General features: G+C 43.9%; 1 protein-coding gene across 1 annotated transcript in view; it reads right to left on the bottom strand.

The window, feature by feature from the left end:
* The window catches only part of LOC124043568 (glutamate receptor ionotropic, NMDA 2D-like), a 56,520-nt gene that overhangs the window by 13,217 nt on the left and 21,501 nt on the right, over positions 1 to 21,802 (bottom strand). The window contains exons 4-8 of the mRNA XM_046362281.1: positions 20,329 to 20,660; positions 6,336 to 6,450; positions 3,397 to 3,605; positions 2,061 to 2,229; positions 1,431 to 1,584 (exon numbers count right to left, since the gene is read on the bottom strand). Coding sequence (XP_046218237.1) covers positions 1,431 to 1,584; positions 2,061 to 2,229; positions 3,397 to 3,605; positions 6,336 to 6,450; positions 20,329 to 20,660 — 979 coding nt within the window. The remainder of the gene's footprint in view (positions 1 to 1,430; positions 1,585 to 2,060; positions 2,230 to 3,396; positions 3,606 to 6,335; positions 6,451 to 20,328; positions 20,661 to 21,802) is intronic.

Consider the following 21,802-nt stretch of genomic DNA (forward strand, 5'->3'; position numbering starts at 1 on the left):
TTCTAAAACAGCTTCTACCCACAAGCCATAAGACTCCTGAACATCTAATCAAATGGCGACCCAGACTATTTGCCCACCCCCTCTTTTACGCTGCTGCTACTCGCTGTTTATTATCTAATCATAGTCATTTTAATAACTCTACCAACAGTACATGTAAATATTACCTCAATGTGCCCCCGCACATTGACTCTGTATCGGTACCCCTTGTCTATAATCTCGCTATTGTTATTTGACTCTTGTTCCTTTTATTTCTTATTCATATTTTTTAAACTGCATTGTTGGTCAGGGGCTTGTAAGTAAGAAATTTGACTGTAACACTGTAATTACATGTATTAGTGTTTCATGAAATGTTTTTTTGTTTGTTATTACACAAGTGGAATAAGGAACCGTCTCATTTTTGGAGGTTCAGAATCTGCCTGACCCGAGTCGTATAGGAGTAACTTACAAGCTCAAAATGGTCGACGGTCTCAAGAAAAAACGACCTCACGGAAAGGGTCAGGCTTGAAGATCCAAGATTTTCTTGGCAAGAGATTACTCTGGGCTCATGCCAGCTAAGACATACTGAGACCAAGCCAAGGACCCTTAGGTTACAATCAAATCAGTGACCCTTGAATCAGACGAAATGGCCTTGGGGGAAAAAAACTAAAGAAACTCCAGGTTGCACACAGTACAGGTCCAGATTGTCTACTAAATCTTACTTGACAGATAGATAAACATCCATGTTTGAAATGGATCATTCAGAGGGGGGGGGGGAAACGACATACATTATGTGCTGATTGAGTGTCTGAAACTAAGACCACATCCAGTCTGTGCTACTTGAGTCGCTGGCTGAGCGAGCTTGTTTCACTTACAGCACAGCCGCCTCCTATGGCCAGATTACTGTGTAATACTGAGTCATATCTGATGAGCTGCCATTACACACTGTATTATCTAAGATCTGGCTGCAGATATAGACGCACCATCACGTCTCAATCGATGGCTGTAGGATTAAAATGCCGGCCTTGTCTGCAGCCTGAGTCTCTGTCTCTACATGCTTGGGAAAAGTCTGGAATTAGGCTGACACGATTTGAAATGTAGAGGTGTTATCTTAGAGACATATTTTACTCTGAAATATCTTGACCCTTCATTATCGAGGGAGGGAGGGGGGGGGGGCATAGCCCATTGGAATAGTGAATTTTACCAAAGGCTACAGTGAAAAATACAAATATCAACGTTTTTATGGCCTTTGTTTCAGATGCCTGTGAAAACCATGCTTGGCAACTTCGATACTAAACCAAGAGGGAGAAATCAAGGTTTTCCTTGTTAATGGGGGGTAACATTGGTTGGGGTATGTCAGGTATTGTGTGTTACAATAGACTCTTCATAGCCCGTCATAGGCCCTTCATATGCCCTTCATAGGCCTTCATAAGCTCTTAGTCAGCCCTGCTCACCAAGGAAGGCCGACGGCGAGACGGTGCCGTTGCTACGGGAGACCATGACGCTGATGCCCGTCTCCACGAAGGGCACGGAGAACTCCACAGCCTCTGACCTCTCCTTGTTGACTGTCAGGGAGCCAATGGCCATGTCGGCCCGTTTATAAACCACCTGGTGGGCGGGAGGGGAACTGCAGTTAGGAACAGAAAAAAATGGGCCCATTCACGTTCACAGGCACTCACTTCCAGCTGGCTCAGTAGTAAAATGGTTACGTTAATGAGATCCGAGAGTGAGTTGTGCAACTAAGGAGGAAAAGGGACACCTGCACCTGGTAGTAGCAGGAGCCTAGCCACCCGGTGGCTGTATAAACACAGCAACACAGCCTTAGCTGTGCTGTCACTGTGAATGTGGGTTGACACATCCCCATCTCTTCTCTGTTAGCCACCCGTATTAATCCAGGCACCCAGAGGGGGATTGTCTTCCTAGCGAATTTGCCCAAGCGAGGCATTTGCCCAAGACAGTTCTTGGTCTCATTCTGTCTCCCGTTTACTTTCAGGGGATTTTGAGGAGGAATTGCATGGCACCCCTTGAACACGTTTTTTTGAATGCGAGAAGAAAGAGAGAAGAAGAAATACATGACCCCTGACCTCCCCGACCATGCCATTCCACTGCCCATCACTCCCCCTCTTCCCGTGTCTGCCATTGGTCACCAGGTAGAGGTCATAGGAGAAGCCCACTATTTTGGCCAATCGCTTGAGGACGTCAATGCAGAAGCCTTTGCAGCAGTGCTTCGATGATTTCTCATCCACCGGCACACTGTGGTTACAGATAGAGCGAGGGAGGGAAGGAGAGAGAGACAGGGAGGGAGATGTTAGAGACAGGAGGCAGAGGAAAGAGAGAAACAGAAGGGAGACACAGAAGGGCAAGGAGTGAACATATGAATTATTAGCGAGAGCTGTAGTTTCTGGATCAATACTGCCTGTAGTTGGACTGCTCAGTTTTAGAGAAGGGAGGCATATCAGGACAGACAGGAGAGGAGGAGGAGGACTGCATAAAATCTGGATTAATTGTCATTTTTCAGGGTGGGTTATCCTCAGCAGGGGACGAGGAGATTTAACAGGACATACGTGGACTCTTTCTAAGCATGTAGCTTTACAATAGGAATGTCGACAGATAAAGCGCGTGTGTTTCGATTCCAATGGAATGTTAAAAGCAGGCTGATTAACTGGGGGAATCTCTCTGAGCCCAATACAATTGATGGAACTTTCCGCGGGCTTTGTTACCAGACGTCTTATCAGAGACAGGCTGGGAACACATAACCCACTAAACAGACCTCCAGAGACCAGGACAGACTGAAACCTTGTGTGTAGCCCGGAGCTGTTTGTCAAAATCAAGAGTAGAGCAAAGAAGCTGATGATGTCATAGGGTCACTGGGCACCATTGTGGCGCACGGCATAGATTTACTTTGACAATTATAAAGACATTTTCAAAGTCTAAAGGGTTTATTACTTATTTACTGCAATTCAGTTGCTAAATCCTTACAAATTCCCTGCAATTCTTTTCCATGAATGGCTTGAGGGGAGGGAATGTAACCAGGTGACAGCATAGGTAGAGTGGAGTAAAACATTGTATTTGAAACACACTCTCAATAAACTATATCAAATAACAAGGAGCAACATAACCAACCACCGTTATCATTTTTGTATGACCCTTTAAGCTTATGATAGTTACAACATTTAAACTATGTTGGTTACATGTTGGTCATGGTTAAAACATCTACATGGTTAGACCATGGTCAGTCATGGTTAAATATATCCATGGTTAGACCATGGTCAGTCATGGTTAAATATCTACATGGTTAGACCATGGTCAGTCATGGTTAAATATCTACATGGTTAGACCATGGACAGTCAAGGTTAAATATATCCATGGTTAGACCAGGGTAGGTCATGGTAAAACATCCGCCCCAGTAGCAGGCCTTACTTGGTGGTGTTGAGCGGTAGTCTGCAGGGTACCGAGTCCCGGATGCAGGAGTTGGTGCCTGGGTCGGCTGGCTCCACAATGACAAAGGGCCTCTCCTCCAGGGTGACCACCTTGAGGTGCTGGGTGTCGTCCAGCGGCTTGAGAAAGGAGCCGTAGCGTGAAAAGGGCTGGATAATGAGATCCAGAACACCGTTCTGCCACGTGCCAACCTGCAGGAGATCATTTAGAGCCATTTAGGAAGTACACTTGTAGTAGTACAGTTTTTGCACTATTCCTGACATTTAATCTTAGTAAAAAGTCACTGTCTTAGGTCAGTTAGGATCACCACTTTATTTTAAGAATGTGAAATGTCAGAATAATGGTAGAGAGAATGATATATTTCAGCTTTAATTTATTTCATCACATTCCCAGTGGCTCAGAAGTTTTCATACACTCAATTAGTATTTGGTAGAATTGCCTTTCAATTGTTTAACTTGGGTCAAACGTTTCGGGTAGCCTTCCACCAGCTTCTCACAATAATTTGGGTGAATTTTGGCCAATTCCTCCAGAGCTGGTGTAACTGAGTCAGGTTTGTAGGCCTCCTTGCTCTCTTACACTTTTTCTGTTCTGCCCACAAATGTTTTACAGGATTGAGGTCAGGGTTTGTGATGGCCACTCCAATACCTTGACTTTGTTGTCCTTAAACTATTTTGCCACAACTTTGGAAGTATGCTTGGGGTCATTGTCCATTTGGAAGACCCATTTGCGACCAAGCTTTAACTTCCTGACTGATATCTTGAGATGTTGCTTCAATATATCCACATAATTTTCTTTCCTCATGATGTCATCTATTTTGTGAAGTGCACCAGTCCCTCCTGCAGCAAAGCACCCTGACAACATGATGCTGCCACCCCCGTGCTTCACGGTTGGGGTGGTGTTCTTCGGCTTGCAGGCCTCCCCTTTTTCCTCCAAACATAACGATGGACATTATGGCCAAACAGTTCTATTACTGTTTCATCCGACCAGAGGACATTTTTCCAAAAATTACAATCTTTGTCCCCATGTGCAGTTGCAAATGGTAGTCTGGCTTTTTTATGGCGGTTTTGGATCAGTGGCATCTTCCTTGCTGAGCGGCCTTTCAGATTATGTCGATATAGGACTCGTTTAACTGTGGATATAGAACCTTTTGTACCTGTTTCCTCCATTAACTTCACAGGGTCCTTTACTGCTGTTCTGGGATTGATTTGCACTTTTCGCACCAAAGTACGTTCATCTCTAGGAGACAGAATGCATCTCCTTCCTGAGCAGTATGACAGCTGCGTGGTCCCATGGTGTTTATACTTGCGTGCTATTGTTTGTACAGATGAACCTAGTACCTTCAGGCGTTTGGAAATTGCTCTCAAGGATGAAATAGACTTGTGGAGGTCTACAAATTTTTTCCTGAGGTCTTGGCTGATTTATTTTCATTTTCCCATGATGTCAAGCAAAGAGGCACTGAGTTTGAAGGTAGGCCTTGAACTACATCCACAGGTACACCTCCAATTGACTCAAATGATGTCAATTATCCTATCAGAAGCTTCTAAAGCCATGACATCATTTTCTGGAATTTTCCATGTTGTTTAAAGGCACAGTCAACTTAGTGTATGTAAACTTCTGACCCACTGGAATTGTGATACAGTGAATTATAAGTGAACTAATCTGTCTGTAAACAATTGTTGGAAAAAAATGACTTGTGTCATGCACAAAGTAGATGTCCTAACTGACTTGCCAAAACTATACTTTGTTAACAAGAAATTTGAGGAGTGGTTGAAAAACGACTTTTAATGACCTCGACCTAAGTGTATGTAAACTTTCGACTTCAACTGTATGTGGATCGTGAGGAGGAAAAAGGAAACCTTTTGTGCGACGCACATTTCTCTTTTACTCACTGCCTGGGTTTGCGGTACGTGTCGCGGCGGTCAAGCTTACATTGGAGACTGCATGCTGGGGGAAAATAAAAACCAGGAGTGAACGCAACCTGTGTTGAAGTGATTCACTAATTAATTCAAGGGAGTGCTTTGAGAGAACCGTTTCCCCAGTTCTTCTTCAGGGTTACTTGAACTCGTCAGGTTCTAATATCACTACAATGTATTAGACATATACCTGTCGACCATGGAATGGCCTACACGTTTATATTATTATCCTAATATTTGGAATCGGGGTTATTTTATACTATAGGGAACAGTAAGTTACAGTATTTACGGATCTATGGAGACTACAGACGGACAGTATATCATTTGTGGTCATGTGTAAACGTGTGTCCGACCAATACAATTTGATTTGATTTGAAGCGGTCAGACTTTTCCCATTACATAATGTGGTCTCGGGTCAAAAAACTGGTCCCAGAGCTCAATCGTCCACGGCTTGTTCACTCACCCTTACTGATCAGAGCCCAGAGCACTCAGAGGAGATAGGAAATTAACTGAAGGAGCACTACTACAGAATCCATGTTATCACAAGGCTGCAACTGGGTCAGATTAACCCACCTTGACAGTACGGAGGCATATCACGGTTCATGCTGAACAAATTCCTCCTGTTGTGAATGGATATCATGGAATCACCAGGCCTTGAGGCAACAACGTGGGTGAACGTACAGAGTGCTGAAAGGTTAGTTGAAAACAGCAGGAATGGAGTGAATGGAGAGCTGAGGCAAGTGCATGGGCTTCCTCTCTCTCGGGGGAACAAACATTAGACGTTGAGTTAGCCAGTTAACGACAGCTAACAAGGTTGACAACACGTTAAATAAGGGGTAAGTAGACACATCCGATGGACTGTGATAGTGCGGTAAGGGTGGTTAGCAAGTTGAGGGGAGAGACTGTGTGTACGTGTGTATGAGGAGAAGTTAGCCAGACTTGATGGGTGTGAAATGGTGGTTAGCGAGCGTGTCAGATAATTAGCGGTTAGCACGCTAACTCACTGACCTCCTCCCAGCCTTTCCCCTCGGAGTAGGAAATCACGTCCAGCACTGGATTAGACAGGTAGCCATCACTGTTGAACGAGTAGTCCCGGCCACTCAGCGTAATGTTACTGAAAAACCTGGAAGACAGGAAATGGAGTGTGGGAATGGCAGACAGAAAGAGAAAGAAATAGAAACAGGGAAACAGAGAGAAATAGAGAGGCACACTAAACAACTGTCAGCACAAACAGACAGAGAAACTGAGAAACAGGAGACGGAAAAACAGAGAAACGGAGTGGCATGCTAGACTTTCGGCAAGATTCGAGTTTTAGCTGGAAGTGACAGGGAAGGCGATGAGAGTGGCAGCGAGAGTGGCAGAGAGAGAGAGAGAGAGAGAGAGAGAGAGAGAGAGAGAGAGAGAGAGAGAGAGAGAGAGAGAGAGAGAGAGAGAGAGAGAGAGAGAGAGAGAGAGAGAGAGAGAATGAGAGAAGCAGGGGACACTTAATACTAGATATCTTTCATGTGTCTTCAGCTGCAAGCTTTGTAGTTGAAAGACTAGAGTAGCAGAGTGGCAGGGTGAGGGACAGCAGGCTGTAGCTGGGCAGTTAGGCACTACACTAGAGCTCTCTCTATGTCCCAAGCTGCTTGTTATTATGTTCCAGCCATTGTTCAGTTACAGGTATCTACGTGAGAGGAAAATGTAAATAAATCAATGACTTGATGAACAAAACACGGGAGCTTGCCATTGGAGTAGCCAAAGTTCTGCAAACGGCAAGTAGTTCCTGCTTATCACGTGAATAATGTGCAGAAATTGTGAGTGGTTGAGACTTGCAAAGACTGCAGTATGCAGCAATGTAGGGCAGGCAGGCTATTTTCCATCATCTTCAGCGCATCTATATCTCGTTGATATCGAGAGTGCTAATGGTTTCCTGGCCCTGCCCTGATAATCAGGAGTAAAAGCTATAGAGCAAAACGACACTAGCTGTTGGCTTTCATGTTTTTCATGTTGCTGTTAGGGGCAGTCTGTCGGTTACCGAGTCTGAGATGCTTCTGTGTCGCCATGACAACAATGCACCTAAAAGCACCATTCACAGAGGACGCCAGTCAGATAGAATGTTGAAAAACCAATGCCAGTTCGCTTTCTCTCTCCCTTCCTTCAGAAGGCATTTGGAATTTTTCTCGTCAGCGCTTTCTTGTTTTCATGATGCAGCAATCGCTGATTGAAGATGCCCTCATTTCCTTTCATCCAGCCATTCTTTACACGAGGCTGTCACATAGAAAGCCTACCACACAACATGAGATGTTTGTCTGCGTCTCACCCACTGCCCTCTCTCCAACTTCACAAGAGTATTGAGCTGAATTATGACGTATAATTTATGGGTATTTCTAGATCCATATAGCAGGAGAAATGATTCACATTCTGGCACATGATAAGGCAGGCTGGAGCCCTACTTCTAGGGGCTGTGCTGATCTTCCTAACCATCCTGTTGCTACTGTATATAGTATACGATGGGCAATAATGGAATGCAACGCAATGGAGTGCAATGCAAATGAGCTAGAAGGCTGTATATGTTTATAAAGGCTGTATGAAGGAGTCACAAAGGGCATTATTACTTTTCACACATGATTTGTCAAAACAATAAAGAGAATACTGACGGCAAATAGAAATCCACTAGAAAGCAGAAAAAAATGAAAGCAGAAAACACCCTTGGTCTCTATTCTACATTCAAATGATTATTTCATGGTTTGGAAAAACAGAGAAGAAATTCTGCTGAAAAATACAAAACTATTCAGTGGTTGCTTTTCTTATGAGATGAAAAAAGACCATGTGTTAATGTTAGCATTCACTTGAACTCTGCAATGCCACTGATCTCTCTTGGTGAGCGCCATGTTGTCATGGCGACCCACAGTCATTGACATTACATGTGTTTCCACAGATGCCGAACATTGTGAGGTGAACAAGCTACGGAATATTTGAATATAGATTTGTCTCTCGTACCGTAACAAAGACACCTTATAATGGCTAATGCATTCAGACAGATAAATATGGAGAGAGGGATAGAGAGAGAGAGAGAGAGAGAGAGAGAGAGAGAGAGAGAGAGAGAGATGGATATGGGGAGTAGGGGTGAAGGGTTTGAGGAGGGGGGTTACTAGCTATTTAAACATCATACAACATTCACATTAATGTACTCTCTTTAGAGCTGCATTTGCATGCCCCCCCCCCTCCCCCGTTCTATTAGATTCTCCCATGCCTCACTGGTGCCAGCTCCTCCATTAGGAAACGGGACAGTTCATGTGGTGGGAAGGGGTGGGGGGTGGGGGGGGGTATGGGAACTGTTTGGTGTGTCCCCATGCTGTTGACAGTGCTCCTGCCATGATAGTGATGGCTCGGGAGATACAGAGAGAGGCCAGAGGAGCTTTGGTGCCTGGTTGGGTTCGTGGCTGTGTGTGACTGCCTCCAATATTTCTACCCTGCATTTGTATTTGAATTCATTAAGGATCCCCATTAGCTGCTGCCAAGGCAGCAGCTACTCTTCCTGGGTTCCAGCAACATTAAGGCAGTTATGTTCAATTTAAAATTGTATATAACACTTTTCACAACACATTAAGTGTGTGTGCCCTCAGGCCACTACTCTACTTCCACATATCTAATCCAACACAATCAATTATCCTATTTACATGTAAAACGATGAAGCATCTGATCCCTTATAGAGAAGGGAGGAGGGAGGAGAGAGATGGGGGGGAGGAGAAGGTAAAGGGAAGAAACTGAGTGATGAGAAAAAGAGTGAACCGGGGAGGAAGAGAGAGAGAGAGAGAGAGAGAGAGAGAGAGAGAGAGAGGGTTGTGAAATTACAATAGATGGGAGAGCGTGGGAGGGAAGGAGGGAAGGAGGGAGAGAGAGAATGAAATTAGATTGAGGATGAGATTGAATGGTGTAATAAAAACAAAGCATAAAGAGCATAGCAGTGGGAGAGAAACAGGGAGGAGAGAGGGGTGCAGGGATGACAGAGGAGCAGAGAGGTACGGAAGGGGATGCAGATGAAAGATAGAAAGAATTGTGAGAAAAAGAAGGGAGAGCGGTGAGAGGTAGATGACTGTAGTTTTACCTTGACTGGTCAAATAAATGCATTGAAGAGACCCATTATAGCTGACACATTAACAATGAATGAAGTAGGTGGTAATTAATACATAAATTGGTACCATTTAGGCCTTTGGTAACAAGTTATTGCCTTCAGAAAGTATTGACACGCCTTGAAATTGATTACATTGAGATTTCTTGTAAAAATGTCAAAGTGGAATTATGTTTTTTGAAATTTGTAAAAATGTATAAAAAATGAAAAGCCGAAATGTCATGTCAATGTCAATAAATATGTAATGTCAATACGTACGGTTATGGCATGTCAAAATAAGTTCAGGAGTAAATATATGCTTAACAAGTCACATAATACGTTGCAGGACTCACTCTGTGTGCAATAATAGTGTTTAACATGATTTAAAGAATGACTACCTCATCTCTGTACCCCACACATATACTATTATCTGTAAGGTCCCTCAGTCGACCAGTGAACTTCAAACACAGATTCAACAACAAAGACCAGGGAGGTTTTCCAATGGCAGTAAAGAAGGGCACCTATTTGTAGGGTAAAAATAAGAAGAGCATACTTTTTAATATTCCTGTAAGCATGGTGAAGTTATTAATTACACTTTGGATGGTGTATCAATAAACCCAGTCACTACAAATACACAGGTGTCCTTCCTAACTCAGTTGCCAGAGAGGAAGGAAACCGCTCGGGGATTTCACCATGAAGCCGAAGGTGACTTTAAAACAGTTACATAGTTTAGTTACAGAGTTTAATGGTTGTTATAGGAGAAAACTGAGGATGAATCAACAACATTATAGAAACTCAACAAAACTACACTAATTGACTGAGTGAAAATATTTTTTTTCTTTCAAAACATGCCTCCTGTTTGCAACAAGGCAATTGAGTAATACTGCAAAAAATGTGGCAAAGCAATTCACTTTTTGTCCTGAATTCAACACATTACTGAGTACAACTCTCCATATTTTCAAGCATTTAGTGGTGGCTGCTTTATGTTATGTGTAATCTTGTAATCGTTAAGAACTGGGGAGTTTTCAGGATAAAAAATCAACTGAGGCATCAATTGAGGCAAAGGCAAAATCCTAGAGGAAAACCTGGTTCAGTCTGCTTTCCACCAGACACTGGGAAATTAATTCACCTTTCAGTAGGACTATAACCTAAAACACAAGGCCAAATCTTCACAGTTTGTTATCAAGAAGACAGTGAATATTCTTGAGTGGCTGAGCAACAGTTTTGACTTAAATCTGCTTGAAAATCTATGGCAAGACCTGAAAATGGTTGTCTAGCAACAACCAATTTGACAGAGCTTGAAGAATTCTTAACAGAATAACGGGTAAATGTTGCACAATCCAGGTGTGCAAAGCTCTTAGCGACTTGCTCAGAAAGACATACAGCTGTAATCGCTGCCAAAGGGAACTCTTACATGTATTGACTCAGGCATGTGAATATTTATGTAAATGAGATATTTCTGTATTTCATTTTCAATACATTTCTACACATTTCTAAAAACATGTTTTCAGTTTTTGTGTGTAGATGTGTGAGAATATATATTTTTTAATCCATTTTGAATTCAGGCTGTAACACACATAAAATGTGGAATAAGTAAAGGGGTATGAATACTTTCAGAAAGCACTGTATCTACAGCCTGTCAGTAACATTTCAACTAACGATCTACTAACCTTTGCCCTAACCCTTACCCTTACCCTAACCCTAACCCTAAACTTAACCCTAGCCCTTACTCTAAACCTAACCATAACCGTAACCTTAGCATGCAGTTTGCTTACCAACAGAGAGTACGACCATCTGCACAGCATCTACAGATTGAACATCCGGACTATCCAGATAAGGTATGACCATGTCTTTGTGGATATAATGGAATACGTCCTCAGCAGTTCATTTAATCCCCCAATGCTAGTCAGTAAACTAGCTTGATTAGCAAAGACAAGTCATGCATTTTAACTTGATTTACATGGACTCAACAAGCTATGTACAGTTGAAGTCGGAAGTTGACATACACTTAGGTTAGGACATCTACTTTGTGTATGACACGAGTAATTTTTCCAACAATTGTTTACAGACAGATTATTTTACTTATAATTCACTGTATTACAATTCCAGTGGGTTAGAAGTTTACATACACTAAATTGACTGTGCATTTAAACAGCTTGGAAAATTCCAGAAAATGATGTCATGGCTTTAGAAGCTTCTGTAGCTCAGTTGGTAGAGCATGGTGCTTGTAACGCCAGGGTAGTGGGTTCGATCCCCGGGACCACCCATACGTAGAATGTATGCACACATGACTGTAAGTCGCTTTGGATAAAAGTGTCTGCTAAATGGCATATATTATTATTTATTTATTGATAGGCTAATTGACATAATTTGAGTCAATTGGAGGTGTACCTGTAGATGTATGTCAGTGCCTACCTTCAAACTCTGTGCCTCTTTGCTTGAGATCATGGGGAAATCAAAATAAATCAGCCAAGACCTCAGAAAAAGAATTGTAAACCTCCACAAGTCTGCTTCATCCTTGGGAGCAATTTCCAAACGCCTGAAGGTACCACGTTCATCTGTACAAACAATAGTATGCAAGTATAAACACCATGGGACCACGCAGCCATGGGACCCTGACTCAGTTACACCAGCTCTGTCAGGAGGAATGGGCCAAAATTCACCCAACTAATTGTGGGAAGCTTGTGGAAGGCTATCCAAAATGTTTGACCCAAGTTAAACAATATAAAGGCAATGCTACCAAATACTATCTGACCCACTTGGAAAGTATAAAGTATAAGCACCATGGGACCACGCAGCCGTCATACCGCTCAGGAAGGAGACGCCTTCTGTCTCCTAGAAATTAACGTACTTTGGTGGGAAAAGTGCAAATCAATCCCAGAACAACAGCAAAGGACCTTGTGAAGATGCTGGAGGAAACAGGTACAAAGGTATCTATATCCACAGTAAAACGAGTCCTATATTCACATAAGCTGAAAAGCAGATCAACAATGAAGAAGCCACTGCTCCAAAACCGCCATAAAAAAAGAAAGACTACGGTTTGAAACTGCACAAGACCGTACTTTTTGGAGAAATGTCCTCTGGTCTGATGAAACAAAAATAGAACTGTTTGGCCATAATGACCATCTTTATGTTTGGAGGAAAAACTGGGAGGCTTGCAAGCCGAAGAACACCATCCCAACCGTGAAGCACGGGGGTGGCAGCATCAAGTTGTGGGGGGGCTTTGCTGCAGGAGGGACTGGTGCACTTCACAAAATAGATGGTATCATGAGGAAAGAAAATGATATGGACATATTGAAGCTACATCTCAAGTCAGGAAGTTAAAGCTTGGTCGCAAATGGGTCTTCCAAGTGGACAATGAACCCAAGCATACTTCCAAAGTTGTGGCAAATTGGCTTAAGGACAACAAAGTCAAGATATTGGAGTGGCCATCACAAAGCCTTGACCTCAATCCCATAGAAAATATGTGGGCAGAACTGAAAAAGCTTGTGCGATCAAGGAGGCCAACAATCCTGACCCTGTTTTTCTCAAGCTCTGTCAGGAGGAATGGGCCAAAATTCATCCAACTTATTGTGGGAAGCTTGTGGGAAGCTTATTATAGAAAGCTTCCGATGGTTCAGTCTACGCTGATTAGTTGAATTTGTCCGCTAGGCGGCTGAGCGGAGCGAATTTGAAGCAAGTGGAGAAGTAAACAAGGAGACTGAGTTGTGAAAATCTAACGATAACAATTTACGTGAGTATAAATGTTGCGATTGTAAGACTCGCAGACTTGTTTACGTGCTGCTGTGCGTTTTGTTGCCAACCTTACTTTGCTACCTGACAACTTTTTAACTTTTAAATTACCGTTTATATTTTTAGTTTTTCCCTCACTCAACTTTTTTTCATTCAACTTTTTCACTCCTATACGTTTTATCTGGACATGGTTCGTCAGGACCTCCAACAGCCGAAGCTAAGTAGTAACATTAACATGATGCCTTCTAATTGCAGTCGCTGTACTCATAATATACAGGAGAACGATCGCCTTACGGTGAAGATAGCTGTGCTGCAAGCCCAGCTTCAGACGCAATCGTTAGGCAAGGGGAATTTCAGTCTAGGAAAGTATGAAACAGTGTCTGTGCCACCTGTAAGTACAGATAGTAGTATAAATCCCCTCGCACAGTCCCCACAGCCGGACAACTTTCTCATGGCTTCTGGAGGGAAATGCTGTAGGAATGCTCAACCGGTGTCGCCCATCCAGCCGACAGAAACGTTCAACCGATTCTCCCCATTAAGCAGCGAGTTGGAGTCAGAGTGTCACGCCCTGACCTTAGAGATCCTTTTTATGTCTCTATTTTGGTTTGGTCAGGGCGTGGGTTGGGGTGGGCATTCTCTGTTTTGTGTTCTATGTTTTCGATTTCGATTTCTGTGTGTTTGGCTGGGTGTGGTTCTCAATCAGAGGCAGCTGTCTATCGTTGTCTCTGATTGAGAACCATACTTAGGTAGCCTTTTCCCACCTGTGTTTTGTGGGTAGTTATTTTCTATTTTGTGTGTCTGCACCAGACAGAACTGTTTCGGTTTCGTTTGTTGTCTTTGTTGTTTTGTTATTCAGTGTTCAGTTCTATTATTAAATCATGAACACTTACCACGCTATACTTTGGTCCACTTCTTCATGCAACGATGACCGTTACACAGAAGCCGAGCCTTCTCTGGTCTCTACTCCTCCCACTACGGGGTCTGAGACGCCGAAGGATCCCACCATTAGCTCTGACAAATTGAAAACCCTAGTCATTGGCGACTCCATTACCCACAGTATTAGACTTAAAATGAATCATCCAGCGATCATACACTGTTTACCAGGGGGCAGGGCTACCAACGTTAAGGCTAATCTGAAGATGGTGCTGGCTAAAGCTCAAATTGGCGAGTGTGGAGAGTATAGGGATGTTGTTATCCACGTCGGCACCAACGATGTTAGGATGAAACAGTCAGAGGTCACCAAACGCAACATAGCTTCAGCGTGTAAATCAGCTAGAAAGATGTGTCGGCATCAAGTAATTGTCTCTGGCCGCCTCCCAGTTAGGGGGAGTGATGAACTCTACAGCAGAGTCGCACAACTCAATCGCTGGTTGAAAACTGTTTTCTGCCCCTCCCAAAAGATAGAATTTGTAGATAATTGGCCCTCTTTCTGGGACTCATCCACAAACAGGACCAAGCCTGGCCTGTTGAGGAGTGATGGACTCCATCCTAGCTGGAGGGTGCTCTCACCTTATCTACGAACATAGACAGGGCTCTAACTCCCTTAGCTCCACAATGAAATAGGGTGCAGGCCAGGCAGCAGGCTGTTAGGTTTTGGCCTTTCTAGGGAGTTTTTCCTAGCCACCATGCTTCTTCACCTGCATTGCTTGCGGTTTGGGGTTTTAGGCTGGGTTTCTGTACAGCACTTTTTTAGGCTGGGTTTCTGTACAGCACTTTATCAGCTGATGTACGAAGGGCTATATAAATACATTTGATTTGATTTGTTAGCCAGCATGGTAGAATCTGCCACGAGCACAGTCAGTGTAGTCAGCTCATCTATCCCCATTGAGACCGTGTCTGTGCCTCGACCTAGGTTGGGAAAAACTAAACGTGGCGGTGTTCGCTTTAGCAATCTCACTAGAATAAAGACCTCCTCCATTCCTTCCATTGTTGAAAGATATTATGATACCTCACATCTCAAAATAGGGCTACTTAATGTTAGATCCCTCACTTCCAAGGCAGTTACTGTCAATGAACCAATCACTGATCATAATCTTGATGTGATTGGCCTGACTGAAACATGGCTTAAGCCTGACGCATTTACTGTGTTAAATGAGGCCTCACCCCCTGGTTACACTAGTGACCATATCCCCCGTGCATCCCGCAAAGGCGCAGGTGTGGCTAACATTTACGATAGCAAATTTCAATTTACAAAAAAAATAATGTTTTAGTCTTATGAGCTTCTAGTCATGAAATCTATGCAGCCTACTCAATCACTTTTTATAGCTACTGTTTACATGCCTCCTGGGACATATAGAGCATTCCTCACTGAGTTCCCTGAATTCCTATCGGACCTTGTAGACATAGCAGATAATATTCAATTTTTTGGTGACTTTAATATTCACATGGAAAAGTCCACAGACCCACTCCAAAAGGCTCTCGGAGCCATTATCGACTCAGTGGGTTTTTGTCCAACATGTCTCTGGACCTACTCACTGCCACAGTCATACTCTGGACTTAGTTTTGTCCTGTGGAATAAATGTTGTGGATATTAATATTTTTCCTCATAATCCTGGATTATCGGACCATCATTTTATTTAGTTTGCAATCGCAACAAATAATCTGCTCAGACCCCAACCAAGGAGCATCAAAAGTCGTGCTATAAATTCTCAGACAACCCAAAGATTCCTTGATGCCCTTCCAGACGCCTACCCAAGGACGTTAGAGGACAAAAATCAGTTAACAACCTAACTGAGGAACTCAATTTAACCTTGCGCAATACCCTAGATGCAGTTGCACCCCAAAAAACTAAAAACATTTCTCATAAGAATCTAGCTCCCTGGTATACAGAAAATACCTGAGCTCTGAAGCAAGCTTCCAGAAAAATGGAACTGAAATGGCGCCACACCAAACTGGAAGTCTTCCGACTAGCTTGAAAAGACAGTACCGTGCAGTATTGAAGAGCCCTCACTGCTGCTCGATCATCCTATTTTTCCAACCTAACCTAATCCAACCTAAAAATAAGAACAATCCAAAATTTATTTTTGATACTGTCGGAAAGTTAACTTAAAAAGCAGCATTACCCAAGAGAGGATGGCTTTCACTTCAGCAGTAATAAATACATGAACTTCTTTGAGGAAAAGATCATGATCATTAGAAAGCAAATTACGGACTCCTCTTCAAATCTGCATATTCCTCCAAAGCTCAGTTGTCCTGAGTCTGCACAACTCTGCCAGGACCTAGGATCAAGGGAGACACTCAAGTGTTTTAGTAGTATATCTCTGGACACAATGATGACAATAATCATGGCCTCTAAACCTTCAAGCTGCATACTGGACCCTATTCCAAATAAACTACTGAAAGAGCTGCTTCCTATGCTTGGCCCTCCTATGTTGAACATAATAAATGGCTCTCCATTCACCGGATGAGTACAAAACTCACTAAAAGTGGCAGTAATAAAGCCTCTCTTGAAAAAAGCCAAACCTTGACCCAGAAAATCTTTTTTTTAACTATCGGCCTATATCGAATCTTCCATTCCTCTCAAAAATGGTCGAAAAAGCTGTTGCGCAGCAACTCACTGCCTTCCTGAAGACAAGCAATGTATACAAAATGCTTCAGTCTGGTTTTAGACCCCATCATAGCACTGAGACTGCACTTGTGAAGGTGGTAAATGACCTTATAATGGTGTCAGACCGAGGCTCTGCATCTGTCCACCTGCTCCTAGACCTTAGAGCCGCATTTGATACCATCGATCACCACATTCTTTTGGAGAGATTGGAAACCCAAATTGGTCTACACTGACAAGTTCTGGCCTGGTTTAGATCTTATCTGTCGGAAAAATATCAGTTTGTCTCTGTGAATGGTTTGTCTTCTGACAAATCAACTGTAAATGTCGGTGTTCCTCAAGGTTCCGTTTTAGGACCACTATTGTTTTCACTATATATTTTACCTCTTGGGGATGTCATTCGAAAACATAATGTTAACTTTCACTGCGATGCGGATGACACACAGCTGTACATTTCAATGAAACATGGTGAAGCCCCAAAATTGCCCTTGCTCGAAGCATGTGTTTCAGACATAAGGAAGTGGATGGCTGCAAACTTTCTACTTTTAAATTCTGACAAAACAGAGACACTTGTTCTAGGTCCCAAGAAACAAAGAGATCTTCTGTTGAATCTGACAATTAATCTTGATGGTTGTACAGTCGTCTCAAATAAAACTGTGAAGGACCTCGGTGTTACTCTGGACCCTGATCTCTCTTTTGACGAACATATCAAGACTGTTTCAAGGACAGATTGTTTCCATCTACGTAACATTGCAAAAATCTGAAACTTCCTGTCCAAAAATTATGCAGAAAAATTAATCCATGCTTTTGTTACTTCTAGGTTAGACTACTGCAATGCTCAACATTCCGGCTACCAAATAAACTAAATCAACTTCAGTTAGTGCTAAATATGCCTGCTAGAATCCTGACTATAACCCCAACAAATTATCATATTACTCCAGTGCTAGCCTCCCTACACTGGCTTCCTGTTAAGGCAAGGGCTGATTTCAAGGCTTTACTGCTAACCTATTAAGCATTACATGGGCTTGCTCCTACCTATCTTTCCGATTTGGTCCTGCCGTACATACCTGCACGTGCGCTACGGTCACAAGATGTAGGCCTCCTAATTGTCCCTAGAATTTTGAAGCAAACAGCTGGAGGCAGGGCTTTCTCCTAAAGAGCTCAATTCTTATGGAATGGTCTGCCTACCCATGTGAGAGACGCAGACTCGGTCTCAAGCTTTAAGTCTTTACTGAAGACTCATCTCTTCAGTAGGTCATATGATTGAGTGTAGTCTGGCCCAGGAGTGTGAAGGTGAACGGAAAGGCTCTGGAGCAACGATCCACCCTTGCTGTCTCTGCCTGGCCGGTTCCCCTCTCTCCACTGGGATTCTCTGCCTCTAACCCTATTACAGGGGCTGAGTCACTGGCTTACTGGTGGTCTTCCATGCCGTCCCTAGGAGGTGTGCATCACTTGAGTGGGTTGAGTCACTGATGTGGTCTTCCTGTCTGGGTTGGCGCCCCCCTTGGGTTGTGCCGGGGCGGAGATCTTCGTGGGCTATACTCGGCCTTGTCTCAGGATGGTAAGTTGGTGGTTGAAGATATCCCTCTAGTGGGGTGGAGGCTGTGCTTCAGCAAAGTGGGTGGGGTTATATCCTGCCTGTTTGGCCCTGTCTGGGGGTATCATCGGATGGGGCCACAGTCTCCTGACCTCTCCTGTCTCAGCCTCCAGTATTTATGCTGCACTAGTTTAAGTGTCGGGGGGCTAGGGTCAGTCTGTTATATCTGGAGTATTTGTCCTGTCTTATCCGGTGTCCTGTGTGAATTTAAGTATGCTCTCTCTAATTATCTCTCTAATTCTGGCATGAGGACTCCTTGCTGTCCCCAGTCTACCTGGCCGTGCTGCTGCTCCAGTTTCAGCTGTTCTGCCTGCGGCTATGGAACCCTGACCTGTTCACAGGACGTGCTACCTGTCACAGACCTGCTGTTTTGAACTCTCTAGAGACAGCAGGAGCGGTAGAGTTACTCTCAATGATCGGCTATGAAAAGCCAACTGACATTTACTCCTGAGGTGCTGACTTGTTGCACCCTCGACAACTACTGTGATTATTATTATTTGACCATGCTGGACATTTATGAACATTTGAACATCTTGGCCATGTTCTGTTATAATCTCCACCCTGCACAGCCAGAAGAGGACTAGCCACCCCTCATAGCCTGGTTCCTCTCTAGGTTTCTTCCTAGGTTTTGGCCTTTCTAGAGAGTTTTTCCTAGCCACCGTGTTTCCACACCTGCATTGCTTGCAGTTTGGGGTTTTAGGCTGGGTTTCTGTACAGGACGTTGATATATCAGCTGATGTAAGAAGGTTTATATAAATACATTTGATTTGAAAGGCTACCCGAAACGTTTGAGCAAAGTTAAACAATTTCAAGGCAATGTTACCAAATACTAATTGAGTGTATGTAAACTTCTGACCCACTGGGAATGTGATAAAAGAAATAAAAGCCTAAATAAATCATTCTCTTTACTATTATTCTGACATTTCACATTCTTAAAATAAAGTGGGGATCCTAACTGACCTAAGACAGGGAATTTTTACTAGGATTAAATGTCAGGAATTGTGAAAAACGGAGTTGAAATGTATTTGGCTAAGGTGTATGTAAACTTCCGACTTCAACTGTATCTTTAACTTAATTTACATGAACGCAACAAGTCTTGCACCTTTTAACTTGATTCATATGGACATAAGTCATGTATCTTTAACTTGATTCACAAGTTAGCATGGTTCAACACAGGAACATGACTCATGTTCTGGTTGTGATTCATGGCTCATTACTTTATTCTGACACATATTGGATACGGACGGACACAGACACACAGCATGTACCCATGGCTCATGTATCTTTCAGACAAATGTACTGACTGAGTGACACGAGAGGGACTTGGAGGAGTCACCTATGAGACACGGTTGACAGGCAGCAAAAGACAGACGGAGGGAGATACAGAGACTTCTCATACACAACTGAGAACTAGACAGGGAGAGAGAGGGAACATGAGGGCGAGAGAGAGAGGGAGAGGGGTTGAAGTGTTTCAGCTGTTGATGGGGAGAGAGAGGCAGACAAGGGGGGAGATAGAGTGGGGTGGGGGCGAGACAGACACAGAGAGATAATCAGCGATGACAGAGAAAGGCAGAGAGAGAGAGAGATAAGGAAAGACAAAGGAGCAGATATAGACAGAGACAGAAAGAGAGAGGGGGAGAAAGAGCAGAGAGAGAAACGAGAGAGAGAGTGAGAGAGATTAAGAGAGAGAGAGAGAGAGAGAGAGAGAGAGAGAGAGAGAGAGGGAGAGAGGGAGAGAGGGAGAGAGAGAGAGCCAAGAGCAGAGAGAGAGAGCAGAGAGAGAGAGAGCAGAGAGAACAGAGAGAACAGAGAGAGAGCAGAGAGAGAGAAAGAGAGAGAGAAAGAGGGAGCAGAGAGAGAGAGAGAGAGAGAGCAGAGAGAGAGCAGAGAGAGAGAGAGAGCAGAGAGAGAGAGCAGAGAGAGAGAAAAAGATAGAGAGGGAAAAGCAGCCAGCAGCAGTATGTGACACTCCTCTGCCACAGCTGAGCAGTTCTCCCCCCTGAGAGTTCTGAAGGAGCACCTCCGCTCTCCTCACCTGATCCTGTCTGGCACCCTCTGTGTCTGGTTGCCATCTGTCTGGCAGTTGCCCGCGAAGTAGTGTGGCCCTCGGGCCCAGCCGTACTCCTTCCTTAAAGCCATGGCTCCGTGGGTCAGCACAGACACCCCTTTGGCGATCCTCCTGCGGGGCTCGTCCCTCCAGCCCTGCGGCCGCACTGCGAACAGGGCCTTGGGGAGACCCTCCAGGCCAAGGCCGGACAGGGCTGGCCCCACGGCGAACCACATGTGGGAGTGTCCGGCCTGACCCGAGGCCCAGGCAGCCTTGAAGATCAGTGCGGCCTCCTCCTGGGAGCAGTAGAGGAGACGCACCTGGAAGGAGGGGGGGGGGGTTAAGTGGGAGTCTTGCTGGACCAAACTAGGTCAAATGATGTCAGTCACACTGTGGCAGTTTCGGGGGATTGCTGACCCCGTTCACTGCCCTCTTTGAAAACATTTCAATTCAGACCATTTCCCACTCAGACTACAGCAGTGGACTGTTTTTGGGGGTGAAATTTCATATCGTTACATCATTTATTTTTCTCTTTGTCCATTCTCCTATTTCTTATTTACATATATATCAAAAAGACCATCAACAGCAGGGTTTCCATTACATGGAAGAAAAGACTGAATTCAATGTCCCAGGTTGAACTATCTGAAGTATTCCAGTTCATTTATGAACTATTCTGAAAAACTGGCAGAATATCTTAGCTTATTTTCCAAGACAGGTGATTGGAGTGTCTTTCGGGTAATTGGATACCAAGACGATTCTGTACTAATTAGTGTCTAATTAATTCTTAGCAGGAATGAAATCCGGCAAAGACTGCACAGCAGGGTCCCTGGAAACAAGGTGGAGAAACACTGTCCTGTAGTTCAGGTACACTGCAATGAAAGGACCGCAAAGACAGGACGACGGCATGAAACACAGGTCCCCCACAGTCCTGTGGCTGGCGTCGCGGGTTGAGTTACCATCTGCAGCACATCTATACAGTCTGATGGCCTGTGGACTTTTTAGCGCAGACTGGGATTGCGCAAGGACTGGGGTGGATACACAACTGCATGTTTACCCTTTCAGGTGTGGGATCAACTCCCAGTCCCACAGCTATTCTCTCCCCGTCTCCCTTCTACCTTCAACCGTGTGTTGTGGAAATTCTTACACGGGGACCCTCAAAGTCAATCTTAAACGAATCATCCTTTATTTGTCAGAGCGCTGGAGAGGTTCCAACCGACTCAATGCACCATAGTACACACGTCCATCGGGAGCTCTGATTGGGCAGTCCCTGCAGTTGTCTTATATACGGCTATGCAAAGACAAGTTATATTTGCATGATTTAGCATAATTAAATCGTCATTACCGTTTTGTTTCATTCATGTGACAGACCAATACTGGTTCATAACACGTGACAGACCAACACCTCACAAGGCTTCTTCTCTCTTAGCAGAGACCTTGAAACTGAGATATCTTTCGTTTGTTC

The sequence above is a fragment of the Oncorhynchus gorbuscha genome, linkage group LG09, assembly GCF_021184085.1.
Source record: "Oncorhynchus gorbuscha isolate QuinsamMale2020 ecotype Even-year linkage group LG09, OgorEven_v1.0, whole genome shotgun sequence".
In the NCBI taxonomy this organism is placed as follows: Eukaryota; Metazoa; Chordata; class Actinopteri; order Salmoniformes; family Salmonidae; genus Oncorhynchus; species Oncorhynchus gorbuscha.